This window comes from Rhinolophus sinicus, linkage group LG02 (genome assembly GCF_036562045.2).
Source record: "Rhinolophus sinicus isolate RSC01 linkage group LG02, ASM3656204v1, whole genome shotgun sequence".
In the NCBI taxonomy this organism is placed as follows: Eukaryota; Metazoa; Chordata; class Mammalia; order Chiroptera; family Rhinolophidae; genus Rhinolophus; species Rhinolophus sinicus.
In genome coordinates, this window is record NC_133752.1 from 75,323,236 (window position 1) to 75,349,810 (window position 26,575).

The 26,575-nt window shown below is 37.6% G+C and overlaps 1 protein-coding gene across 1 annotated transcript in view; it reads left to right on the forward strand.

Annotated features, from left to right (window-relative positions):
- The first annotated feature begins 3,513 nt into the window (after positions 1-3,513).
- GRXCR1 (glutaredoxin and cysteine rich domain containing 1) overlaps positions 3,514-26,575 on the forward strand; it is a 115,053-nt gene continuing 91,991 nt past the window's right edge. Inside the window, exon 1 of the mRNA XM_019741005.2 lies at positions 3,514-3,995. Within this exon, the coding sequence (XP_019596564.1) occupies positions 3,594-3,995 (402 nt within the window). The 5' untranslated portion in view covers positions 3,514-3,593. The remainder of the gene's footprint in view (positions 3,996-26,575) is intronic.

Sequence of the window (26,575 nt, forward strand, 5' to 3'; positions counted from 1 at the left end):
GTTTACCTGTACAGATCTAGCAACTCTCTGACATTTAGTAGGTGCTCAATAAATATTGTTAAGTGAATGAAGGGTTGTAAGAGTACATCTGAACGAAGAGAAGGAAATTCTTGCTGAAGGGAGGATGCTAACCTGGAAAATTGACTAGCATGTAGGGAATAATAAACTAACACTGGGAAAAGGTGACAAATGGAATAGTTAGAAGTTACTATATTGACATCAAGCAGCTGGGAGCAAATTGCAAACAGAATGAGGGTGGAGAGTGTTGAGAATAATGTTGATGTCTAATGTTGGAGATAACTAGTAAGTTGGTTATTTCAAGGAAGAGGGATTCTATGAGCTTAAAGTACAGTGCATTCAACTGTAGCTATTTTATTTGTTACCAATGCATGTGTTACCAATGCAAGGCATGGGCATAATTTTATGTATCTTTATATTTACCATAGTGTCTTGCAATGTCTTTTCCTTGGGGGGTACTCAATGATACTTGTGGAATACTCATTGTCTGAATGAAAGAAGAATTGCGTATATTTACCCACTGGAAAGAACAGCTTAATTTTTATTTTAGCTTAAGGTAAGGTTATGACTTACAATTATCAAAGGCATATAACTTCTCAAATTAGCAGATACTTCCTTATACTTGTGACAAATTGGTTTCTAGTCTACTGAACTTTCTGTTAATCTTTGAAAGAGAGATTACTTTTAACTAGTCTCTTTATTTTAAAATATTATATAAAATATTATATATGCATATATATGCACACATATATATTTACTATATAGTTTTTTAACATACAGATTTAAAATATCACAAACTTTCAAGTCATTTTTAGGGAATTCTTTCTATCCTTCAAATATATTTATTGTCTGTAAGCTTGTATAGCCCTTGTCTTGCCTTATTCAGGCTAGAATTAGTTACTTTCATCCAGAGGACACATAGTATATGTGCAACCATCACAGGCACATTGAGTGATATGTTCTAGATACTTTGCAAGCACAGCTTTGTGAGTAAGATACTATTGTCTCCATCCTACTGGAGGGAAAACTGAAGATTTGGGTGGGAAAAAGAACATTCCCACTAAGGTATGCTGGAATTTGAATCTAGGTTCCTTTGCCTCCAAAAATCTTGTTCATGCTGCACTACAGTGTCCAACTCAAAAGCCTGGAAAGGTAGAGCTGGGGTAGACTAAATGGGGAGCTCAGAACAAGAACAACAACAACAACAAAAACAGTTGTAACAATCATAGAACTTTGATTTCTTCTTTTCTTGATTAGGCTGATACCCATGCCCTCTCCACTCACTACTTTGTATCCTAAAAGGTCTGCACATTTGGATGTAAAGCTGCATTAGTATTTTTCTTCTGCCCAAATAAGTATTTCTTCACTTAAATTCTCGTGTTATATATTTTGACTATATAGTCTTTTCCTTTGCTGAGTTAAAGCCACTTTATATTGTCACATATATAGTTGATACAGCTCTCTCTCTCTCTCCCCGCCACCTTCTTTTTTGGTATTACATAGAATTCTCTAATGTTTGATTCTCAATTTGATTATCCATGAGGTAGAGAAGCCCCAAACAAGATGAACACAAAGAGGCCCACACCAAGACACATCATAATTAAAATATCAAAGGTGAAAGACAAAAAGACAATCTTAAACAAGAGAAAACAGTTAGTTACCTGCAAGGGAGCACCCATAAGACCATTAGTTGATTTCTCAACAGAAACTTTGTAGGTCAGACGGGATTGGCATGAAATATTCAAAGTGATGAAAAGCAAGGACCTACAACTAAGATTACTCTACCCAGTAAGGCTATCATTTAGAATCAAAGGACAGGTAAAGACCTTTTCAAACAAGAAAAAGCTAAAGGAATTCATCACCACCAAGCCAGTATTACAGGAAATGTTAAAGGGATTTCTATAAGAAGAAGAAAACGGAATATAAAAAATATGAATAATAAAATGGCAGTAACTGCATATTTATCAACAATTACTTTCAATGTAAATGGATTAAATGCTCCAATTGAAAGACACAGGGTGGCTGAATGGATAAGGAAACAAAACCCTTACATATGCTGCCTACAAGAGACTTGCTTCAGATCAAAATAAACACAGACTGAAAGTAAAGTGATGGGAAAAGGTATTTCATGAAAATGGAAACCAACAAACATAAATGAAAAGCTGGGGTGGAAATACATATACCAAACAGAATAGACTTTAAGAGAGAGTCTATAACAAAGGACAAAAAAGACCCAATAGTTCTACTTTTGGGTATTTATCCGAAGAAACTCAAAACATTACTTCAAAGACACATGTATATCCATATGTTATTGCAGCATTGTTTACAATAGCCAAGATATGGAGGCAACTTGCGTGTCCACAGCGTGGGAAATATAGCCTGTAGTGTTGTAATGACTGTATGATGTCACATGGATACTGGGTTTATTGGGGTGATCACATTGTAAGTTATATAAATGCCTAGTCACTGTGTTATATACCTGAAACTAATATAATATTGTATCTCAACTGTAATTGAAAAAAAAATTAAAAGAACCAAATAAACTCAAAATGCAGTGTAAAAGTCATCTGTATATCCTCTCTCTGAGGTGCAGACAGGTTGGGGCACTCAATATAGTGTAAGTTTCAATATGGCTCTGTATCTGAGGAGATTCCTCAGGCGCCTGCCAACATGACAGCAAATCCACTGAGCACAGCATAAGGAAGACCCTTCTCTATGCATGGGTGATTTGGATATAATATTTATCAGTGCTGATCACCTGGATTGCTTTGGCTGATCTGGCTGGCTTGGGGGAATTTTCCATTCTTCCCTCATTGTTCCATATGTTTTCTTTCCAAAACCTTTCCCTCTGTCCAAGAGAACAACACTTTCTATTAGCATAAGTGGGAAAATAACAAAGCAAAAATTCTCTCTCTTCACAGTCTATTAAAAAGTTATTCTTCAGAAAAACAACTTGTGCATGAAGAGGTAGGTTGAAAATTCATCTTATACAATACAAATGAAGTCTCATTGATAATTTAATAAAAACTAATAATGATAGCTCTATACAGAAATATAGCATGTTCACTGCCCCTTTTAAAGATTGCTCACTCAGAGTGAAAGACAAGAAATAGGCATTGTGAGAAGACTGTGACATCTCCCATCCTATACATTCGATTCCATATTTCATCTCCGGCATCCACTCTGGACAATGCACTGTAGAGATATTTCTAACCCTAAGATTCTTTTCAACACTCACTATTTGCTTCAGAGTTCAGGTTTTTCATTTCCTTGTCCATACTTATTTTTTATTTCACTGCATGCCACTTTCTTGCACTTGTCCTGTTAAAGAGTCCACCATGACTCTTTAATATTTAAGGGCTGGGATCATTTTGCAGGTTTTAGTTTAAAGGTAACCATAGCACACACACACACATTCATTATTAATAGCAGAGATGCACTGTAGGTTCTTGGGAATCTCCTTTCAATGTTAGTTTCATAGGAGTGCTGCTGTCACGAGAACTAAGCTCTGATATCACTATGTGGCAGGTGGGACTAGTGCAATAACAAGGGATCCTGAATTATGTGAACTGTTTATGTGGCTGGATGTGACCATGCTAAAAAGGGAGACGAAACCAGAAAATGACAGGCCACGGAAAGTCCGGTTTCGGATCGCGTCATCTTACAGTGGGCGAGTTCTGAAGGAAGTGTATGAAGATGGGCAGCCGTCAGGCTCTCTGGATTCTGAATGTGCCAGCATCTGTGGCATAGATGGACTAAGTGAGTCTGACGAACAGCAAAATGGCCATATAGGATCAGAAAGCGACGAGCATGAGAACGACCAAGATAGCTTGCTGGTGTTAGCAAGAGCTGCCAGTGAGAAGGGTTTCGGTACAAGAAGAGTCAACATTTTAAGCAAAAATGGCACAGTCAGGGGTGTCAAATATAAAGTGAGTGCTGGCCAAGCTCTCTTTAACAATTTGACCAACGTATTACAGGTAAGTCGCTGAGCTTTGGTCCTAACTTACCATCTCAACACCTGTCTGTTCTCCAGGTTAAAGCAAGCCGCTCTTACTCATGGCTCCTGCATACGTCATGAGTCACTTTCTCATCTGAGATATTGTCTCAACAGCTATTGATTAAAAACAGGGTCATTACACTTTGCAAACTAGATTGGATTCTCAAAGCCAAATTTCTAACATTTAAGGAGTCTTTTCTTCCAGTGCGTAATGACTAAAACAGTGTCTATTTCTTAGCTAAGAAGAAAGACAGATTACAGTCTTCAAAGCATCTGAGCCCAACTTAGACATTCATTTCTGGCTTATGATCTTTAAGACACAAGGTTAGCATTTATCATGACTTGTATAGATATTTAAACCAGAAAAGACTGAGTGTTGCATTCAATGGGGTTGGATTTAGTTGGAATGTTACGAAGATATAAAGGCTATCTTTGACTTTCTCCCATTCCTGAGAAATTTGCAGGTTTCATTGAGGTGTATTTTTCCATCAATTTGTGGCACTTGAAAAAGTTACTCCTCTATAAAAGTGAGGACTGAGATCCAGATTTTATAGTAAAAAATTGCCCTCAAAATGTAATAGATTCTGCACAGTAATTTAGGAATGTTTTATTCAGGTCCTGGGCCTTTGGCAATGATCTAATGTTAAGACAAGTTTTTGAAATTGCCTGCAAGCATTGGTAAAATTACTTTGTGTTAAAAACAGGCATCATATTTCACGAGTAGAATTCATAATCACTATCATTAAGGTAGCAAACCAATATTTTTCATTGTAGTGCCATTTTATATTATTCCCAATATTTAAATAAAATGGTATCTTGTGATGAATTATTCAGTGCCTTGACATTATATAAAGTTGCTGGAGTGATAGGGAGAAAGGATTTTTAAAAAGGTACTTGACTATTTTTCATTGCAAAGGAAGTATTTGGAAAGATGACACCCTGAGGATTATGAAAAAAGCAATTAAAGGGTAAAAGCAGTTAAGTTCAAAGGTTTGTTCTTTTTATTTATAAAACTTACTGGTGAAGGATTTCACAGATTAGGATGGGGGTAGGGAACCAAAAATCAGAAACTGATGACTATGTTTTATTAGGTTGAAAACAATCTTGCATAGATTTCTAGAGATTTCTAGAGATCTAGGTTGAGATTATTTTAGTGGCAATTAAGTTTTAAAATGATTGCATTCATTGCGGTTAATTCAGCTTGTTATGATTTGAGTTGCTTTGTGATTTGGAGGGTTATTTACAAAACTACTGTACTAATTTTAGTACTTTGATTTGATTTGTTTGTTCAAATCTCCCAAAAAACTATCGTTTATGAGTAAATACCTTAACTTTTCAAAACTTACAAGAGAAAAACTTTTCCTCCCTGTGGCTTTATCCTGATAGTGCTATAAATTTGCAAATAGGAAATAGAGGAAATTCCAAGTTAAAATTATAGCACTAGATTAGGTTACAATATTTATGTGTATAATTCTATGTATAATTTAATTGCCCCCTTTTCTGGAGAAAAAGCATCCAGTAAAACTGTCATGTTTTAATAATTTAACCCCATTCCATTTCTTCCGTGCTTTAAAAGGACAACAGTGGTTACTAGCAGAGGTCCCTCAAAGTCTTTGATATTTAATCAGTTTTTTTTTTTTTTCCCAAGCTGGTTCTTCTTTCTTTATAATGTGGGTAAAGTAATCAGCATATTGTAGGTATTCACAAATTTTGGCCCTCATCATTAATTTCATCATCATCTTTATGGAATGTTCTCTGACCTCTGTAGGACAAAGCATAAGTTAAAGGAGCTCCTGCTTTGGATCAGGGCTGCCAGTCACACTATTTCAAGGCTCTCTATTTGTGTCATTGTCTCTGTGAACAGCACCCCCTGGAGTTGTGCAATACAACCACACAGCAGTAGGTAGAGAGCTGACTTGGATGCTTGCTGCTTCCTAAGGGATGTGTATTTCACAAGCAGTGATAAATGTCTCAGGCCTATGTCTTAGGATGATTGAGTAGGTTCCCATAGGCACCCCACAATGCAGTATCAGAGAAGCCCCAAGCGTTAAGAGCAAAAGTTACTATTGAATTACTCCCATACGTGAGTGTGGGACAAGATGTGACTCTCTTAGATCTCTTTTCATTTCCCATATCCTTCAGAAAGTAAGCAGCAAACTTAACTAGCTGTAACTGTAAGACAGTAATTTCTCTCAGGGACAAAAAAGTGAGGAGTCATATCTTGGATATTTGATTAAGGTTCCAACGCACAAGCAATCTCATTGAAGCAAGGAACTGTAATTGAAGAAAGTCAGGTCTTTCTTTCTGTTTTATGTTATAAAATCTTAAAGCACTCAACTTTGAAACTTGGGAGGAAACTAAATATAAATAAAATCTTTCAAAGACCCTGTAAAAAAAGTTCCTTTCTGTTAGTTCCCCATTCCGTTATTCCTGTCTCATAAAACATTGTCATGTACCATGTAAAAATTTCAGCTGTGCAGAGCATGCTCACGGAAATTATTTGCTTAAAACATTTTTGCTTCTTAACAGCACTTATTTAGAAATTTCTCTATGAAAGGGATATTAGAACATATTTCCATTTCATTTGTTAATTAACTTACCCTATAGAATTCTGGGTAGTTGAGGGTGTGCACTATTAAACAAGGTTGTTAAGGTGAGTGATGAACCAGAAAGCAAAGAAAGAAAGGTGACCTGGATTCTCAGGGTGGGGGTGGGGGGGTTTGTAAACGATGGTATGTTGCTTCCTTGGTGAATCACGGAAGAACTTCTAATTAGTCTAGATTATAGCTCCTCAGTTCCAGATGTTAGCCTTTTTTAGCTCTCACAGAGATGACAAAAATGTAATACTCAAGAGAGGCCGATTTGTAAATCTGAAAACCTAGAGCCGTGTAATCACCTGGAAATATGCATTTATTAGAAGGTCTTTAGGCTTTATATACATTAAACTTTGAGAGTCATTGACCTAGAGTGTAAAAGGGAAATTTATCCAGTTTCCTAGAGTTAATAAACATATTCCTTAATGTTCTTATGTCTTCAATATTTAATGAGGAAAACAAAGAAGATACGTATTGATCTATGATTTGTTAGATTGCCAGGAGAGTCTTTCCTGAGCCAAAGATATATAAAGATATTCTACTTTATCAGTTAGTTGGTTTAGGAACAGGCCCAGAAATATTACAAGTACACTCTAATGTAAGTGTAATATTTCAGTTGTTTTAAATAAATTCTTTTGTAAGGATATTTCTATCTAGATAAATGATTTTATTCTTTGTTATGGAAAATTTTAGAAAGAAATTGTTATTTTTTAGTTTTTAAAACAGTCACTGTTATCCCATATAAGACAAATTACAAAACCACTGTTTAGCTTATACCTCTCATCACCCAGTTTTCATGATTGGATTTGAGACACACCTACCTTGCTCTTAGCAATAGTGTATTTCCAAAATTTCTTAGGTTGGGTCAATGATGCAGATAATTAAGGTTATTTATTGTTTCTAACTTATTCTTATGGGATTAAATTTCAGACAGTAATTAATCTTTTCTGACCTTATCCTTAAACTTGTATACTTTGTTGTATATTCTGTATAATCTTCTACTGTAATTTCCATAATTTTAATTTCCTTTTTTTCTAAAATTTAAAATTATTGTGCACAGAAAAACAGATTAAAAGAAGGGAAATAATTACATCACACTATAATTTGGTGACTCCTTTCTAAGAACTCAAATTGAAAAATATATTCTCCATCTATGTATGGACATATACATCTTGGGTTAGTATGCTTATGAGTATTCTAACATTTCAAGACAAATAAAATAAAAATACTATTGCATTTGCAGAGTGATTTGCATTCTGCAAAAGGTTTTCACATACATTATTTTACTTTAGTGTACCCAAAAGTTTGTGAATTAAGGAGACAAATTATTACAATGACTGTTTTTAGATAAATGAGTGTCAGAGAAATCAAGTATCTGTCCCAAAGCTAGTAACATAAGAATTCTGCCTTTCTCTGTTTTAGCTCTGTTAGGTTTTAAAAGTATAATGCTACATCAAAAACTCCCATCTTTACATTTTGAAGTGCTATAATTACAAATATGAAGATTTATAGCACTAAATATATCATGTTATACTATAAGTTGGTCTTTTGAAAGGTCGACATTTGGTTAGCAGATTTTTTAATTCATTATTTATTGAAAGTTCAGTCTTCACCTAGGGAATGTTTTTGGCAAACTAAAATAGCTTCTATTCAGTTTTAAATTGTATTTTTAAAATTTATCCAAAGTTGTCATCTCTATAACATCATTTGATTAAATTGTCATGAGATTACAAGGGTGGCCAATGAAGAGAGGCTGACTTGATTATCTCAAGGAAGACTGCTGCTCAGCATTGTTTTCTAACTTTAGGGTAAATAATATTAGCAGAAGTTTCTGGCCATACTTATTATCTGTCTCTAGGTCACTGAATCTAGCTTTAGTAACAGAATAATATTCCAGTGAAAAGAAGGCGATACTTTTGATGACTCCTTGGTCTTGGTGGTCATTTGGACCATTCTGGAAAAGCAACAGCAAAGCAGTAAACATTGATGAAGTATTTACTGAATGTCAGGAACTTTTATTATTTATGTGCATTGACATATTTATTTCTCACAGTAAGTTATGAGACACTATCATTAATCAATGAATAATAACTAGAGCTTCTTTTCTGTGTATGAAACATTAAGTTGTAGGATTTAAAACCTCATTTATCTAGAGTGATTTTTATGTAATGTTCTATCAAAATAAGCATCTACTAAGGGAACTATTGCCTTTTCAGCTATCAGAAAGTAGGCAAGAAGCTCTAGGATTTTTGATACAATTCCAAATGATACAAGAAACTACATTAAGAAATTAGGTGACTTGTCAGCCAAGAAGCAGAGTTGGGGGGTGGGAGAGGGATGGGGGAAAGCACCAAAAATGAGTTGGTATTACTGATATATTTTTATGTATAGTTAAAGAATAGCAAAAACGTGGATTCCTGTTACCACCTTCCACATACCATCCCTTTGCTACTCTTGGTCACAGCATTTGCCATACTAATTAGGACCTCAATAAATTATTTGTGTTAATGAATTAAGTGAAATTCTCTTAGATAGTGGTTATTTTCCTCTTTTTAATCTCTTTTGGAATTGGAGATTTCCTATACTAGATAGGAATAGAGTTTGCATGGTGAAGCTAAGTTAGTAGCTTGTTCCATTCAATCTTTTCTGTTGTGGGTTATCTTCAATATTCTTTCAGTCATTCATTTAATAACCATTTGCTGCCTATCTATTATGGAACAGGCATTGTGCTAGATAATTTGAGGAGTAAACCCCAAGTCCTGCCTTCATGGAATATTTAGTAGTGTATTGTGAATGGTGTGTAAAGCAATTCCTGGAAGAATTCAGATATAAAATTTGACTTTGTTTCCCTGTGCCATAGGATTCTCCCTGTTTTCTTGTTGGCCTAACAGCCTCTGCATTTTTCCAATGCTTATGTTTTTCTCCTTTTTGTCTTTCTCTTATTAGGCCTTAATTTTATGGCATCCCTTCCTTTGGCTTCTCTTGCTTTCTTTCTAATTTACTTCTGTCTCCGGGCCCAATAACTGAAGGATAATCTGTATAATTAATGACTCATTTTGATCCTACAAGTCTCAAGATTGCAGTAATGGTGACCTTGACCATGAGCATTGACTTACCCAAGTTCTATAAGTCTTATTAAAATTTTCTCTCTTTAGTTCAGTGAATATCTAGGTGGAGTATCACTCATTCTCCCCTATCCATCAGAACCCTTGTATTGTCATGACATTTCAGTTTGTGGGAACTTTGTTTTAATTGCTTGAAGCGTCATCCTATGAATCTATCTGAATTCTGATATTAGAACAACATGCTGAGCAAAACCAGGTTCCACAAAATGACTTGGACGTGCTTAATGAACTCTTACTGGTAGCCCATTTTTACCACATAATTAGAGAATTAGCACCTGATGTTTCCAAACTTCGTAAAAGCAGTATAACTGCAGGACTAGACAAACATCCGTTGGGTGGCCTGGTCATGCTTGCAGAGTTTCTGACATTATCTCTGAAACTCACTATTTTGAATTTGGTATAAAAGCAGTATAAATATTTAATAGTCTATAAATTGACACATTATATAAATATTTCAATGCCTCAATCATCACTGCCCGTAAGGAATTAAAAAAATTGTAAACCGAATAAAATGTCAAACAAAATTTTGGTTAAGGGAATTTTATTGACGTATACAAATCTATTCCACTAAGATTTGTGATCATTTTCTCAATTTAATTTTTCTAATAATTCATTATTTCACTTAATTGCTGACAAATTATGTCTTAGGAAGGAAGAAATAGATGTACATTTTGTTCATGTAACTCCCACACAGTTAACAGAACAAATTATGAGAGTATTTATTTTATTAATTCCTAAACAACAAAACTAGGTCATAATAGAATTAAGTTGCTTTGTTGCTTTTATTTTTCTGGATCTTTTATGTAACTAATGGTATGGAATTAAAGATCTCTATTATATGAAAACTCTGAAAGCTTGACTAGTTCACAAAGTAGTTAGAGTAGTGAAAGTCGAGGTATTGATTCACAAGAGAGTTTTTGTTAGAAGACAAGACACTGGGGAATTCTGTTCTAACAGGTCAGTGGAAAGAGAATAGGGAGAAAGTCAGAGTACCACACCCATGGAGACTAAATGAAGTTCATCTTAGGAAGGGGACAAGAATTGGATGGGCTGTGATTTCCAGGGAATTTGGTGGGTCTAGGGATTGGGGGAAGGGGCTTCATGGATTAGAGCAGGGTCAGCATAGAGAAGCTGTACCTGCCCCACTCATGTGTGCCCTGGAACCACGCCCTGGTGTCAGAGCAGTTGTCCTTACCTGCACATTGCCTTTGGTGTACAGCCAGGTTTATATCCTCTCATAGCTCTCAGGAGCACCTTCCTTTCACAGCTACCAGTACATTCCTTGTGGCGCGTCTGGCAGAAGTCATGCCCTTTCATGTCTCAAGATTCTGCTGAACTTCCAAACTGTCCCAAGTAAATGCTCCTTTTTCAGTGACACAGGATTCATGATTTTCTGCAGAAATAAAAAGCAGGGCCTTTGGCATCCAGATAAATTATTCTGGTTATGTGAAAAATAAAGCCTACTGCATCCATATTTAGGAAGGACTGCACAGTGAAAAATACTCACCTAGTGTATTAATTTCCTATTGTTGTTGAAACAAATTGCCACAAATTTAGTGGCCTTACACAAACCAAATTAATTATTTTACAGTTTTAGAAGGTAGAAGTCTGAATAGAGTCTTATGGGGCTAAAATTAATGTTTCAGCAGGGCGATGTACCTTCTGGCAGCTTTACGGGAAAATCTATTCCCTGCTTTGTCCAGCTTTTAGAGGATACCCTCATTCCTTGGCTCATGGTCCTGCATCACTCTAACCTCTGTTTCTACTGTTATATCTCCTTTTCTAACCCTCTTGCCTCCTTCTCTCTCTTTCAAAGACCTTTGTGATTTCATTGGGTCCCCTGAATAATCCAGGATAATCTTTGTATCTCAAGATCCTTAATAATCTTGAGATAGAGTGTATTATGCTAAGTGAAATAAGTCAGACAAAGACAAATACCTTATGATTTCACTTATGTGGAATCTAAAAAATAAATGGACAAGCAAAACAGAAACAAACTCATAGATAGAACATTTTGATGATTGCCAGATGGGAGGGGGTTGAGGGATGGGTGAAAAAGGGAAAGAATTCAGAAGTACAAATTGGTAGTGACAAAAGAGTCATGGGATGTAAACGATAGCATAAGGAATATATAGTAAGGTTGTAATAACTATGTACAAGGTGTGATTAAAAAGTACATTGAATGTTTAAATTAAAAAAAATTACAGTAAAAGACACATTACCATTAATGCCCCTCAGAAGACTCTCCCTCGCTTCGAACACACTTATCCCATTGTTCTTGCTGCATTTTGAAGCAGTTCTGGAAGTCCTCTTTCATAAGTGTCTTTTATTGTGCTGTCGTGGCTGCCTCAACGTCCTGAATTGATTCAAAAGGTAAACTTTTCATGGTCATGCTGACTTTGGGGAAGAGCCACAAGTTGCACAGTGCCAGATCTAGTGAATGAGGTGGATGAGGACACACCAGAACGTTTTTATTTGACAGAAATTGAGGTACCAGAGCGGCGTGTGACATGGGGAGTTGTCGTGTAGGAGAATGATTTATACCACACTTTAAAACACACCTCTCAGCCATAGATCCTGCCCACCTGACTGCAATGAGCAAGTTGAAACTTGGCACACCCTGTTACTAAGGTTTGACATGCCATTTCCTGTATTGAAGATCCCTGCCTTTCCACTGGATGACACTCGGCAGCAGCATTCACTGTAGTTTTTGGTCATACCTCATGTGGTGTCAGATGGGTACTAGATTTATCAGAGTGATCACTTAGTAAGTTGTGTAAATGTTTAACCACTAAGTGGTACACCTGAAATGAATATAATATTGTATGTTAACTAATTGAAAAATAAAACAGATCCTTAATGGAATCATGTATGCAAAGTCCCTTTTGCCATGTAAGGTAGCATATTCACTGGTATAGGGATTTGGACATGGTCATTTTTAGGCAGCCATTAATCTGCCTACCATACCAGGTAGGTATGGTGAGCTTATTTTGTCTATGAGAAAACTAGGGCTTTGAGGTAAATTATCAACTTCACTATTTTCATCCCCCTGTAGCATTGATACCCTTTTGCTGTGGCCATCTGAGGATAGGGGTGCACTTCTGCAGCGCTTGATTTAGTCTTGGCCACATGACTTCCTTTGAACAATGGGATGGTAATAGATGTGGCACATGCAGAGGTTTGAAATATGTTTGTATGGTTGGGTTTGCCCTCTTGTATTTCTTCTATCACCAAGAGGAGGACATGTTACAGAAGGCCACCTCGTCCCAGAAGAGACACGAAGAATGAACTGGACCTAACTGACAGTTTGAAGCCAAGCTCTGCAGAGCTTAGCCTAGATTAACTGGTAGCCAGCTAACCGTCAGAGTCATGAGTAAGTAATAAATGCTTAATGTGGTGTTTCACTCCATTTGGGGTGGTTTGTTAAGCAGCAGAAGGAAACTGATGCAAGCTCACAGCTATTTATTACATTGCTCAAAGTCACATCATGGTAAGTGATATAACTACCAGAATGTTTGACTCCAAAGCTTGGGTTCATAATTACTAAGTAGTGCTCAACCACTCATTCGCTGCCTGAGTTTTCTCTACAATGTCTCTGCTAAGGCCTATTCTAGCCTTTAATGGGGATTTCTCAGGACAAGAGATTCAGGGTCTTTGGCAGGACAAGGTTTCAAGTCTTCTCACCATCCTATGACTATTGAACCTACTGAAACTGATCATACTAGCATAGATGGAAGGCCATCTCTCACTGACTTCTAAGACTGTAGCTTAAGATTGAATTAAAATTTTTGGTGACCACATCACAATGTTGTGATGTTGGTTTGATGACTCATTTAAACGTCTTTTCTCAGTGAAAATTTTCATGAGTTTAAAAGTTTCAGTCCTATTAAACATCTTTTATTTCATTTAATGTAATACTGTTAGTTTCCTTTCTACATTTATGTACAGGACTCTACATTAAATAAAATTTAATTTTATTGTGATAATACAGGCTGTCAAAATAGTTTGGGATCCTGATTTTGTATCTAGCTGCATGTGAGTACCTTGTCGAGTCAGTGGAACACAATTGGGATCATGGCGAATTATCAGTTTGGAATAATATTGAGTAAAAATAAATGAATTGAAGGAAATTATACATCCCTAATGAAGAGCCAAATGTGTTTCATTAAGCATTAAAAACCAGTAAAGTTAAAATAGTGGTCTTATTCTTACAGAGGAGAGAGACAAATGATGTGGTTGTGACACAGAATGTCAGCCTCCAAGGACTCTAGTACCCATCTGACACCATACATAGTTATTACAACATTGTTGACTATATTCCCTATGCTGTAGTTTATATCCCCATGACTATTTTGTAACTACTGTTTGTTTTTCTTAATCCCTTTTCCTTTTTCACTCATTCCTCAAATCCCCCCTTCATCTGGCAAATGTCAAAATGTTTTCTGTATCTATGTGTTTGTTTCTGTTTTTCTTGTTTGTTTTGCTTTTAGATTCCACATACAAGTGACACATATATAATATCTATCTTTCTCTGACTTATTTCGCTTAGCATAATACCCTTTAGGTCCATCCATGTTGTAGACAGCAAGATTTCATTCTTTCTATGGCTGAGTAATATTCCATTATATAAAATAAATAAATGTAAATGTAAATACACACACACACACACACACACACACACACATATACACACTGTGTTTCCCCGAAAATAAGACCTAGCCGGACAATCAGCTCTGATGTGTCTTTTGGAACAAAAATTAATATATACCCAGTCTTATATTATATTGTATAAGACTGGGTATTATATTATAGTAAAATAAGAACTGGTCTTATATTATAAGGATAGAATATATATAATCACACCTTCTTTACCCATTCATCTATTGATGCACACTTAGGTTACTGCCATTACCTGGTTGTTGAAAATGATGCTACAAGGAACATACAGATGCATGTGTCTTTTTGAGTTAGTGTTTTGAGTTTCTTCAGATAAATACCCAGAAGTGGAAATGCTGGGTCCTTTTTTGTCTTTTGTTATATCCTTTATTTTCAAGTTTATTTTGTCTGGTATAGGTATTTCTACCAAAGCTATTTTTTTTTTTCATGAAATGTCTTTTTACATGCCTTTACCTTCTGTCTGTATTAGGCAGTTATATATAAGGGTCTTGTTTTTTTATCTATTCAGCCAGCCTATGTCTTTTGATTGGAACATTTAATCTATTTACATTTGAAGTAATTGTTGATAGATATGTAGTTACTGCCATTTTATTATTCACATGTTTGATCTCCTTCTTCTTCTTCTTCTTCTTCTTCTTCTTCTTCTTCTTCTTCTTCTTCTTCTTCTTCTCCTCCTCCTCCTCCTCCTCCTCCTCCTCCTCCTCCTCCTCCTCCTTCTCCTTCTCCTTCTCCATTTAACATTTCCTGTAATACTAGTTTGGTAGTGATGAACTCCTTTAGCTTTTTCTTGTATGGGAAGCTCTTTATCTGTCCTATGATTCTAAATGAAAGATTTTTTGGGTAGAGTAACCTTGGTTGTATGTCCTTGCTTTTCATTACTTTGAATATTTCATGCCAACCCGTCTGGTCTGCAAAGTATCTGTTGAGAAATCAGCTGACAGTCTTATGGGAACTCCCTTGTAGGTAACTAACTGCTTTTCTCTTGCTGCTTTGAAGATTCTTTCTTTGTCTTTTACTTTTGGCATTTTGATTATGATGTGTCTTGGTGTAGGTCTCTTTGGGTTGATCTTGTTTGGGACTCTCTGCACTTCCTGGGCTTATAGGTCTATTTCCTTCACCAGGTTAGGGAAGTAATTATTTGTTGTCATTATTTCTTCAAATAGGTTTTCAATTCCTTGCTCTCTCTCTTCTCCTTCTGGTACTCCTATGATGTGAATGTTCACACACTTGATGTTGTTCCAGAGATCCTTTAAACTATCCTCATTATTTTTCATTCTTTTTTCTTTTTGCTGTTTTGATTTCATTAGCTATTTTCTTCTACCTTATCTTCCAAATCACTGATTAGATCCTCTTCTTCATCTAATCTATTCCCTCTAATATATTTTTCATTTCTGATTGGTTCTTTTTCATGCTTTTTTATCTCCAGTTTTATGTTTCCTAGCTCTTTGTTGAAGTTTTTCCTGAAATCATTGAACATCCTTATAACCAGTGTTTTGAACTCTGCATCTGCTAGATTGTTTGTCTCTGTTTTGTTTATTTATTTATTTTTTTTCTGGAGCTTTTGTTCTGTTCTTTCATTTGGGATATGTTTCTTTGTCTCCTCATTTTGGCTGCCTCCCTGTGTTTGTTTTTACACATTATGTAGAGCTTCTATGTCACCTGGTCTTAGTAGAGTGGCTTTATGTAGTAGTTGTCCTCTGGGGCTCAGTAGCACAGTCTCCCTGGTCACCTTAGCTGGGTGCTTCATGCGTTGTCCCTTGTATGTGCCCTCCTGTTGTAGTTGAGCTGGTGGCATGTCAGTGGGAGGGATTCACCCTCCAACTGATTCGTTGTGAGGATTGGCCATGACTACAATAGAGGAAATGTTGTTCAGTGGCTGAACCTCCAGAGCTGGATTCATTTTAGTGGGGCTCTGGTGTCTTCCCTGTCTGCCCTTTGGGTGTGTCATGTGTGGAGGTTGTTGAGTGATGCTCTGGTGTGGTCTGAAGCAGGCCACCAGGTAAGTTGCTTCTGGGGCCTCTTGGAAATGGCTCTGTTTCAGGACATGTTCAGCTGCTGCCTGTTCCCTGCCCAGGGTCACATGGTATGAGTTATACAGTGACCTGCAGATGACTGTCACTTGTGTTGGTCTTGGAGGTGCTTGGGAGGGGGTAACCTGTGCACTGAGGCTGACTTCTGCTAGTGCTGGGTGTGGGGCTACCCAGTCAGAGGTATGTGGAATGCTGAGGCCAATGATGCTTGTTTGTGGTTTGTGATCCTTTGATAGATTTTAGGTATATCCATGAGCCAAGGAACAACATGAGCCAAGACAGGCTACTTGTTCCTGGAAAAGCTGCTGGAAGTTGGTTGGGTGGCATCACAAGTTGGGTGGGGTAGGGTCTTGGGGAATCACCAGGGCAGGGCAAACAGTGTTAGCCAGGTTGATGGAGGCTCAGATATGGTGCCTGCCTTGGTAGGTACAGAGGGAGGACTCAACAAAAGAACAATGACTTCTGCCAGCACTTCTGTCTGGGAGTAAGCTGCCCCTGCAACCCTTGCCCTAAGGCCAGACACATCAGTTCCTCCTCATTGTCCTTGGTGCCTTTTGAGCTGCTACCCCAGTGCTGGAACTCAGAGTGAGTTATTCCATCAGTTAACAAGTCCTTGCTCAGGCTCTTTAAAAGGAACTCTTGGGACTTGTCGTACAGGGCGGCCTGCGGGGTCTCTGCTCCCGCTCCCCACATAAGAACGCAAGATGTGGCTAGGCCAAAAAGGAACACCAACAGAGTCATATGTAGGGGAGTCATACCACTATAGTCTCACTGAAGGCTGGATTCACACGACATGTGACCTGCTGTCTGCTTTTCTGCCAAACGACTGACTCTCCTCGACTCCCCAACGTAGCTGCGGCAGTTATATTAGTGGCCAATGGCTCAATGGTTACAGCTGACGGCCAACTAGCCACAACTGATGGCCATCCAATCACAGTTGATGGCCATTAACTACCTGAGCCAGCACCTTTCCACGTGAGGCCGAGAGCCTGGAAACTGCTTTCTGGGGCTCTGTCCCCACAGGACTCCAGATGCTCTCCCTGTTTCACTCATCTATTCATAATCTTCACTGGTTTTCACAGCCAGAAGTTGTGGGGACTTCTCTTCCCTGCATTGGAACTCTGGACTGGAAAGCCTGGTATGGGACAGGGACCCCTTGCTCCTCAGTGAGGGCCTCCATAGCTTAGATATCCCTCCCGATTTCTAACTGCCACATACAGATGTGGGGCCAGCCCTTTCAAGCATCTCCCCACCTCCTACCAGTCTCAAGATTGCTTCTTCTGTGTATCCTTAGTTGTAGGACTTCTGTTCAGCTAGACTTCAGGTAATTCTCAATGATGGTAGTTCTATTGTTCAGTTATAATTTTGATGTGGTTGTGGGAGGAGGCAGGCATAGCATTTACCTACTCTGCCATCTTGACTGGAAACTATACATTACTCTTATCCTGCCAGAAAGATTTTTCAGGAAGGGAGTCATTTGTTCCCAGGGTCATAAATTCTAATTCCTACAGTGTGAGGGCAATAACTATCATCTCTGGGAAGCAGATAGCTTTTAGTCATAGCAAAAACTTTGTACGTTGATTCAAATGAATCAATACTCAGCATTGTTTGGCTTTTAGAGTCATGAAGCTTCATTCACAATTCAAAGGCAGGAGCTTGATGGCTGAAGATTTGCCTCTCTGAGTGCCTGGTATTTTTAACTTGTAGGTCTAGTACATAGAGTTACGTGCATTTTTGTTTTTATTTTTTTATTTTTTGTAAAGGAAAGACTGAGGAAATCTATTATAAGGATAACACAAATAAACAAAACATTCTTTACTAAGGATACTACCTCTCTTTCTAACCACACAGGAAACTAAATAATAGAATTTTGGGAAATAGCTTCACTATACTCTTAATTAATCAGAGCTGCCCGGGTTCCTCCTTTAATTGTGGAATTTCTCTGTTCATATATATATATATATATATATATATATATATATATATATATGTATATATACACACACGCATAGATAGATAGATAGATAGATAGATAGATAGATAGATAGATAGATAGATAGAATATATTTTTCTAGTTTAAGGCCAGTGTTGCCTGCCTCAGTTGTTCAGTTACAGGTTGGCTTTGTTTCAGGAACAGTTCTTATAATTCTATGAAGGATTTCTGGAAATGAAACTCTCCCCCCCATAGAAGTGACTTGGTGGTGGGAGCTCATGAGAACTGAAATAAACCCAAAGCCTGTGTTGGAAATGAGGTAGCCATCTACTCGACTTGCACAGAGTCCCTTTCTCTCTCCTTCCCTCCCTTCCTTCTGTTGAATGTGTAAATGTGAGGTACTGACCGCTGCAGGAAACATCATTTTACTTGGTTTTTCCATATCAGATTAAAAGTGACTCATGGCTTCTATTTGTAAGGGTGGATGGGAAGTTCTATATTAGTCACCATTGGGGCTCTTTGCTCATTCATTGTGGTCTGAAGTATATACAGGCTTGCAAGGGACCAGAAAACCTAAGAATAGTCCTGGTCCATGGATCCTAGTGGATTCATCTTTATTGCAGCACCTTTTGCCCCACGACGCTGTATTGATGCTGTAGGCCATCCATGAGTTCTTCACATAAGTCCTTCCCCAGGAGGCCCAACTTTTACTTCTTCCAACTCTTCGGACTACTCAACATCATCATCTTCATGTCCAGGCTCTTGAAAACACAGCTCTATCAATTATTCCCAGGGGCAAAAGAAGACCTAAGTTTATAGTAATCAAAGCCCCACTTTTCTGAGAGGATGAAGAAACATATATCGTAATTCTCTAGAAGTATCTTAAATGATGTTTGTGCTCACTTCCTCCCCATTAATGGATAAGAGTACTGTTCTCTGTAGGGAGATGGCCTGGTTTCAGATACAGAGTATGCCATTTCCTCGTTGGGCATTCTGTGGAAAAATACTTAACTTTCTGTAAACCTCCGTTTTTTCATTCGTAGAGTAAGGATAATGATAGTAACTATTTCCTGTGAAATAAATGAACTATTGTCTATAAAGCATTTTGCACAATGCCTGGCACATTGTAAAGGCTCAACAAATATTATTAATATTTTTTGTTATCTACCCCCCAACTGTAAATTAATTATTGCTAAGAACTCTGATCGTCAATGAGTGTGCAAAGATGGAAAAAAGATGATTTCTGTCCTCAGAAACTAAATTCCTTCTTATGAGGGAGACAAGCTCATAGTTACTATAAAATATAAGTACTCAGGAGCTTACTGGGGGACAGAGGCAAAACATCTTATAGAGATTCTGTTCCTCCTTATATAACACCTTTTAAAGCCAGGGCCTCATGGAGAGACCTGAGCCACTCCTTAAAAGGTCTCATGGTACTTACTGTAAGCTTATTGATGCAGTTCACTTCCCTTTGGGAATACTCAGCTGCTGCTTCTAAATTTGGCTTAGTCCTGGCCACACAAACCTGTTTTTCCAAGGCTAATTCCTCTGTTAAAGATCCTGTCTTGGCTCCCGCTCAGACCTGGGCCTTTGTCTTGGATTCTCTAATTTTACCCTCCTGTGTCTACTTGGCCATGTGCTTGGCAGCCTGGCTCTGCTGCATTTGGCTCCATACCTGTACCCTCAGCCAGCCACCCACCCACGTGCCTTGTGTCTGAGCATTCCTCTACAGCACCTGTCATCGTGAAAGCCTGGCCTGCTCTTTCTGGATAGGTATAGACTCAATTTCTTCTTTAGCAATAGCCTAGATTGATTTGTAATACTCTTCAACACTAATCCAGGTAATTATTTGTACGTATCCAGCATGTGCTCTGCTATGAGCCTCAGAGTAGACTACTAGACGTGACTTAAAATACACAGACATTTATTATACCATTTAAGAAATTCAGAATAGCCTGTTGCTGAGGTTGTTTAGTGGCTAGCTAATGTGATAAACAACCCAGTTCTGGTTTTCTGGTCTGTCATCCTTAGCTTGTTTGTGATGTTCAATCGTGGATTCAAGATGGCTGCCATAGCTTAAAGCCAGGCCAGAATCAAAAACAGATAGGGAGGGGTGGCAAAAGAGAACATTCTTTTAGGTGTGCCTCTTCTATCAGAAAGGAAAAAAAACATTATGAAACTTCCCGGAAGTATTTTTGTACATTTCAGTGGCCAGAATAGGACCTAATGGCCATTCTTTGTTATAATAGGTGGCTGGGAAAGTGAGTTTATGGTATTGCCTGTGTGGTCAAAGAGAGCATGGAGCATGGGATTGGAAGCAGCTTTTGGATAAGTAAGCAACGGTGCCTGCCACACCATTATCCAAGAACTTTGATAATACTTGATTTTTATTTTATGCTTTTAACTCATATTGGATTATGCTACATGAATTACAAAACCATTTTTATAGTGATTTTATTTCATAACCTGTGCACATTTATTTGGCCTGTCCTTGTTTTATTTGTTTGTTTGTTTTCTGTCTTTCCAGGTTTTTTTTTTCTTAATTTGTCTTCAGTAGTCATTCCTTTTGTTTTCTGGCTACTATCTATGTTTTCTCAGGCTTAGAGCCTTTTACTTGGTAGATTGAATTATTCTAACACTAGAACTTCAGAAACCTCAAGTGACATTAGGGATGCTAAGCAATTGATTATTAACTAGCAGCAGTAGAAATGTAAGTATATTAGTTTCCATGATAGCTGTAGCAGGGTGCTAATTGTGTAATTTGAAAAAGGTGCATGCCACATTTGACCTAAGCAGAGCAATCTGACACAGAAAGCAACTTCCACAAACTGCATATCACTTTATTTTTCTCCCTCATGCTTGCTTACATTAAATCAAAAACAAAGTAAAATACAAAACACAGTGACTACAGAGTCACAGCAATCATTCCCACAGCTCCCTCCTTCACTCCTCGCCTTGGAAGCCAATCTTCAGGCAGGGACTCGGCAATCAGTGGGGTGGAACTCATTTCACATTTGAAGAGAACAATGATAGAAAAGCTCTCTGCATGCAGAGCAGGGCAGACCCTCTCTCAATAAGTCTTTTAGCAATGCTGCTCCAGTGTTCTGACTCCACTAGTCATAAACTAGCTTTTAAAAAAAAATTATTTAAAAGAATACAATTCCTATTAGTAATAAAAGCAGCTCTTTATTGACTGCATATGTGTGACAGAAATTATTTTAGGTGCCTTTCTTGCCACACTGCTACTTTAATCCTCACAGCAAATTTGCAAGATGAATATTAACTTGTTTTACATTATATGAGCTGACAATATCCTAATGTGATTTAAAGGACCATGTATAAATATTTGTCCCCAAATATTTTGGCCATCATTTTGACTTGCCATCTGAAACTTTCTCTATTATTTTTCTTACTCTCCTCCTCTAGAGATCCTCTTTGTCTTAAGGGGAGTCTCCTAAAAACAGAACCTGAGGTTGGATTCTTGTGTAAAGTTATTTATTAAGAGAACACTCTCAGAAGAAAAGGGGGAGAAGGAAGCAGATTAGGGCAGGGGAAGAAAGCTAAGTGAGGAGTGATTCTGGCTAGGGACCAGCTTCAGCCTGGACACTCACAATGCAAATCGCACTATGGATTTGGTCTCACCTTGCAGCGAGGAGCTGGCATTTTGTATTCCCATTGGCCATTGGCTTTGTGTGTGTGTATGTGTGTGTGTAGGCATCAACCATTCTGCTGAGACATTTATCCAGAGAAGGGGGAAGTGTGACCTTTCAGCAGCCAATATTTACAGTAGCTGGGGGGGTGGATCAACCAGCATTATGAAAGAAGTCTGGGAGCACCCACTACAATCCTCCTCTTGCACTATTCAGAATTAGTTGCTTCTTCCATTAAGTTTATTCATCCACACACAGCCTTGCCACAGTTAGTGGGAGAATTAGTAGGATAAATTATAGCTCCCACACTGCAGTGTGAGATTCTGTGTAATGTCAGAAATTGGGTGCCCTTTCTCCCTCCGATCTCCTGGACGAAGTGGCTCCCATTCATCTGGGGGAGCAAAGAGTAGCCACCACTCACAACAGCCAAAGACAGTGTACCAGACTGGTAAAGGAAGGGAGGGGAAAGTGTACACACCACAGTAACCACTAAACCTTGGAAACATAAAATGACATTACCTAGAGACAAGGGAGTAATGGTGGTGAATGCAGAAGGGATCAAAATTCAGGATATTAGGATCTTTCATTAAAGCATTGCATTGAAAAAGCAGTGAAAGGCAGTTCCATTGGTTGCCAGAATTCTGAGTAGCCAGGGTCCTTTCCTGTGGGAAGCGGCAGTGGTGTGATGCAGAGAGGATTATTAAATATTCAGAAAATTTGTGAGACAGTTTTAAAATCCTAGGCAGTTTGAAGTTGGCCATGGTGGGAGTATTCCCACCATTTCTGCTGAACACAGAAATCAGTAAATCCTACAAATTAGTATTTGTGCTTTTTTCCTTCCCTTGAGAGTAGTTTACCAGCTAAAAAACTGAAAAGGATATCGAAACAAGAAAAGATGAAGATTCCTTAATCATTTATCCTGGAACCAGAGCTAGTTCTTTCATATTTTCCTTTTCCTAAAAATGCAGTTAGAATGTGCCACTTGGTTAGCCATTTTTTAAGGGCATTATTGTTATTTTCTCACTAAAAAATTCATTTACTTTTTAGGTTTGGTTAGTAACTGTATGTTGCCACAGACATGAAGAAACTCTTCTGATTTCATTTTCGAGCCTCCAGGCTTGCCTTTGGCTATCCTTTCCTCCTATAATTGAAAAAGCTAATGATATTACTCCCCTGTTAAAAACAGACCAACGGTTCTTGATAGCATTTACATATAAAGTCAAACTTGTTTCAGTCTGGTGTTCCTTTCAAAAGCAGAATATGAAATAAGAATATGAGTATAGGTGGTTTATTGGAGAGGTAATCTCTGGGCAGGAGGAGAGATGGAGGAATGTAGAAGAGGGAAGGAAATAAACCTGATACAAAGGTGCATTGGTTACTGCCATGGGCAGCTAAGGTGCCTTCCATCCTGAATCCTGCTGGGGCTTTCTGATGAGTGCCTAGAATACCTTCCAGAATCCACACCACCCAGCAACAACATGGAGAAACATTTATGGACTCTCTTCCCTTGCTTAAGGGTTGTCCCTAGAGATCTGTAGTCCCCACCCTTCCCATGCTCCTGAGCTGCATATACCTATGTGGTAAGTGAGTTGTCTTCTTCCAGTGCCCCACACAGAGATGCTGGAGAAAATCCAGGGCAGAGAGCAAAAGATGGCACAAGCTCATGGTGAATTTCTATCACTACAAAATGACTTGAAGCTCAGATGGAATTATTTCTTGAAGCCTTGGTTGTGAGGCAGAACAAAAGAGGCAGCTAATCCACGTGGCATCTAAAACTCCATGATTTTCCGTGTCATTCTTCCAGTCTCAACCCTGGATGTGTTCTCCATTCCTACCTATTCATACTGATACAGGTATCTTAAACCATACTTTGCCATTTTATATCATGAAAATGATAAATAAATAATAATGAAGGTATGGCTTCTGCCTTCAAAAATTAGATAAGACAAACACGTAATTTAATGAATAATGATAAAAGAGGGGGAAAACACACTGAGATATGAAATATTATAAGGTGAATAGGGAAACATAGCCAAAAATGTATTTGCTATGATATTAGAAGATTCTGAGATCTTCTGGGAATAGGAGGACAAAGAGATTTCGAGGCAGCAGATAAGATTTGAATGAGGCAGTATGTGTCGTGATTTATAGCGGGGACTCTGGAGAACGCTGAGGTTCAAACTCCTGGGTCACATATCACCCATTAGCAAAATCTTGGGCAAATTTTAGTTGCCTCATATATAATGGAGCTAATAATTATACTTAATTCATGTGGCTATTGTAAGGATTAAATAATTAATACATTTATAGAGATTAGAACAATGCCTGGCATATAACACTTCTATTAAATATGATATACTTACCTTAAAAAATGGGGAGGTTAGTCTCTTAGCAGAGACATAAATATGTTTGGGAGCCAGTAAAGCAACTAGTTTACTTGGAGCAGAGAATGTATGTGGGGAAGTGGTGGGAAATAAAACTGGAAAGCTGTTTTGGATTCTTAGTAAGGACCTCAAAAGTCAGCTATAGCCAGCAATGACAGCAAATGAAAAAGACGGCTGAGTGTCTTGATTTCTCCTGGAAATTGTGGTTTAATTATTGTCTTGGTATAATTATTTGTGTGACCTTTGCTTTCAAAAGAGTCTTGTTTGGATAAATGACACCTAAAAAGTGATCTTTATTGATTTGTGGAGATTATTTGGCATAAAGGTAAGGTACACTGGAGCAGAGCAATTTATAGGTTGGTAACAAACAATTGCACGTTTATTTAAAATCATGTTTGTTTTCATAGAATCATAAAAGCTCAGTACTGAAAGTGATTTGGCAATACTCTCGTAGAATCCCTTCTTCATTTTTTGTATTGGCACATTGTGATTTGATGTTTCCTCATGATTAGATTCAGGTTGTACATTTTTGACTGGGATATTATATAAGTGATGTGTCTTTCTGGGGGTATTATATCTGAAGTCATGTGATGTTCTTTTGCCCCCTATTAGTGAAACTAATTTTGATCATTTTATCATGGTGTTATCTAATTTCTCCACTGTATAGTCATCTTTCCCAGAACAATTAAGAAATAGCGTGTTGGGCTATACTTGGAGGCTATGTGAATATCTTGTTACTCTCAAACTTCTACACCCAAGATTAAGCACCCACTGATTTTTGCCCAAATCAGTTTTTAGACTTATGTTTGCAAAATGATGATTTTTTTTTTTTATAGTTATTGGTCAACATTTTTTCTGTAAGGAAGGTTTTTTGTTTTTTTTAAGATTTATTTATCCATCTATTATCAGTATGTAGACTCATAGATGTATTCTTATTCACTGGGTTTTAATCCATCACTGTCCTTATTTAGTTTAATGCTCTAAATCTTCTAGTTTGGGCCAGTGAGAGCTCCTTGGAACTGGCACTGGTGTTTTTTTGACAAACCACATCAGTTTTTTGAGCACTTCTTTACTTTTTTGCACAAGGTGTTCCAGGCTCATCTTGTACCTCTCCTGCCCATTCCAGGCAGGAAGCAACCATTTCTTCAAAAAGCCTGGGTACCTTTTGGTGCAGAATGTTATTTAGGAAACCAAAGTCTGCATGGTAGATTTGCTTGCTGCTGCTACTCTGTCATGACTTGGCCCTTTCAGTTGGACAAAGCTACTGGTGATAGTGAAAGGAGTTCTATTGTAACTTGGCATTTATTTCTTTAGGTTAACTTGAAGCTCATACTATTCAAACCTGCCTAGAAATGCTGACGACATGGGTCATGTGTGGTTTCTTGTTGCTCCTTATTGATTTTATTTTTTGTGGGGAGGATGTGTGGAGTGATTCGGATTCAGGAAGTCACCATTTCTGAGGGCTGACCCAGAACCTCTGAGATCCATGGTCTTTTTGTAACTTCTTTATCCAGGACACTCTCAGTCTCCAGGGATATTAACTTTCAAATGGGGATTTTCAATGAACTAATGTATATACTGATAAAAACTTTGAAAATAGAAATTTATGCTCCATCTCCTTACAGTCTTTCACTTTAATAGTGTGTGGTTGCTTTAAGGTCAAAGAAGGCAGTTTAAGAGGAAATAAAGCCAAGAATTATCCCCTTAAATTGAAAATGGATAGGTGGATGGCTTCTGTAATTTGTTTTTACACATAGCCTTCAGAGGCTGCTGCTTTCCCAATACATTTGGCATCATATATATATATATATATATATATATATGTATATATGTATATATGTATATATGTATATATGTGTATATATATATATATATCTACATACACACGAATTTTGTGTGTGTGTGATATATATGGAGAGAGAGACAAAAAATGTATGCACATTTTAAGAAAGGAAAAAATCTGTATTAAAATTGTAATACTCAATATATACCAGTAACAAAAGATGAATACAAGTCACGTTTTACTTCTGCAATTACAAGAGATGCTCAAAATGGTTACCATCAGCATAAATTTAAGACAGTTTTTTCCTTTCTTAAAATGTGTATCCATCATTTTGGTGCTCTCTCTCTCTATACATATATCTCCAAAAGTGCAATCCTGGCATTA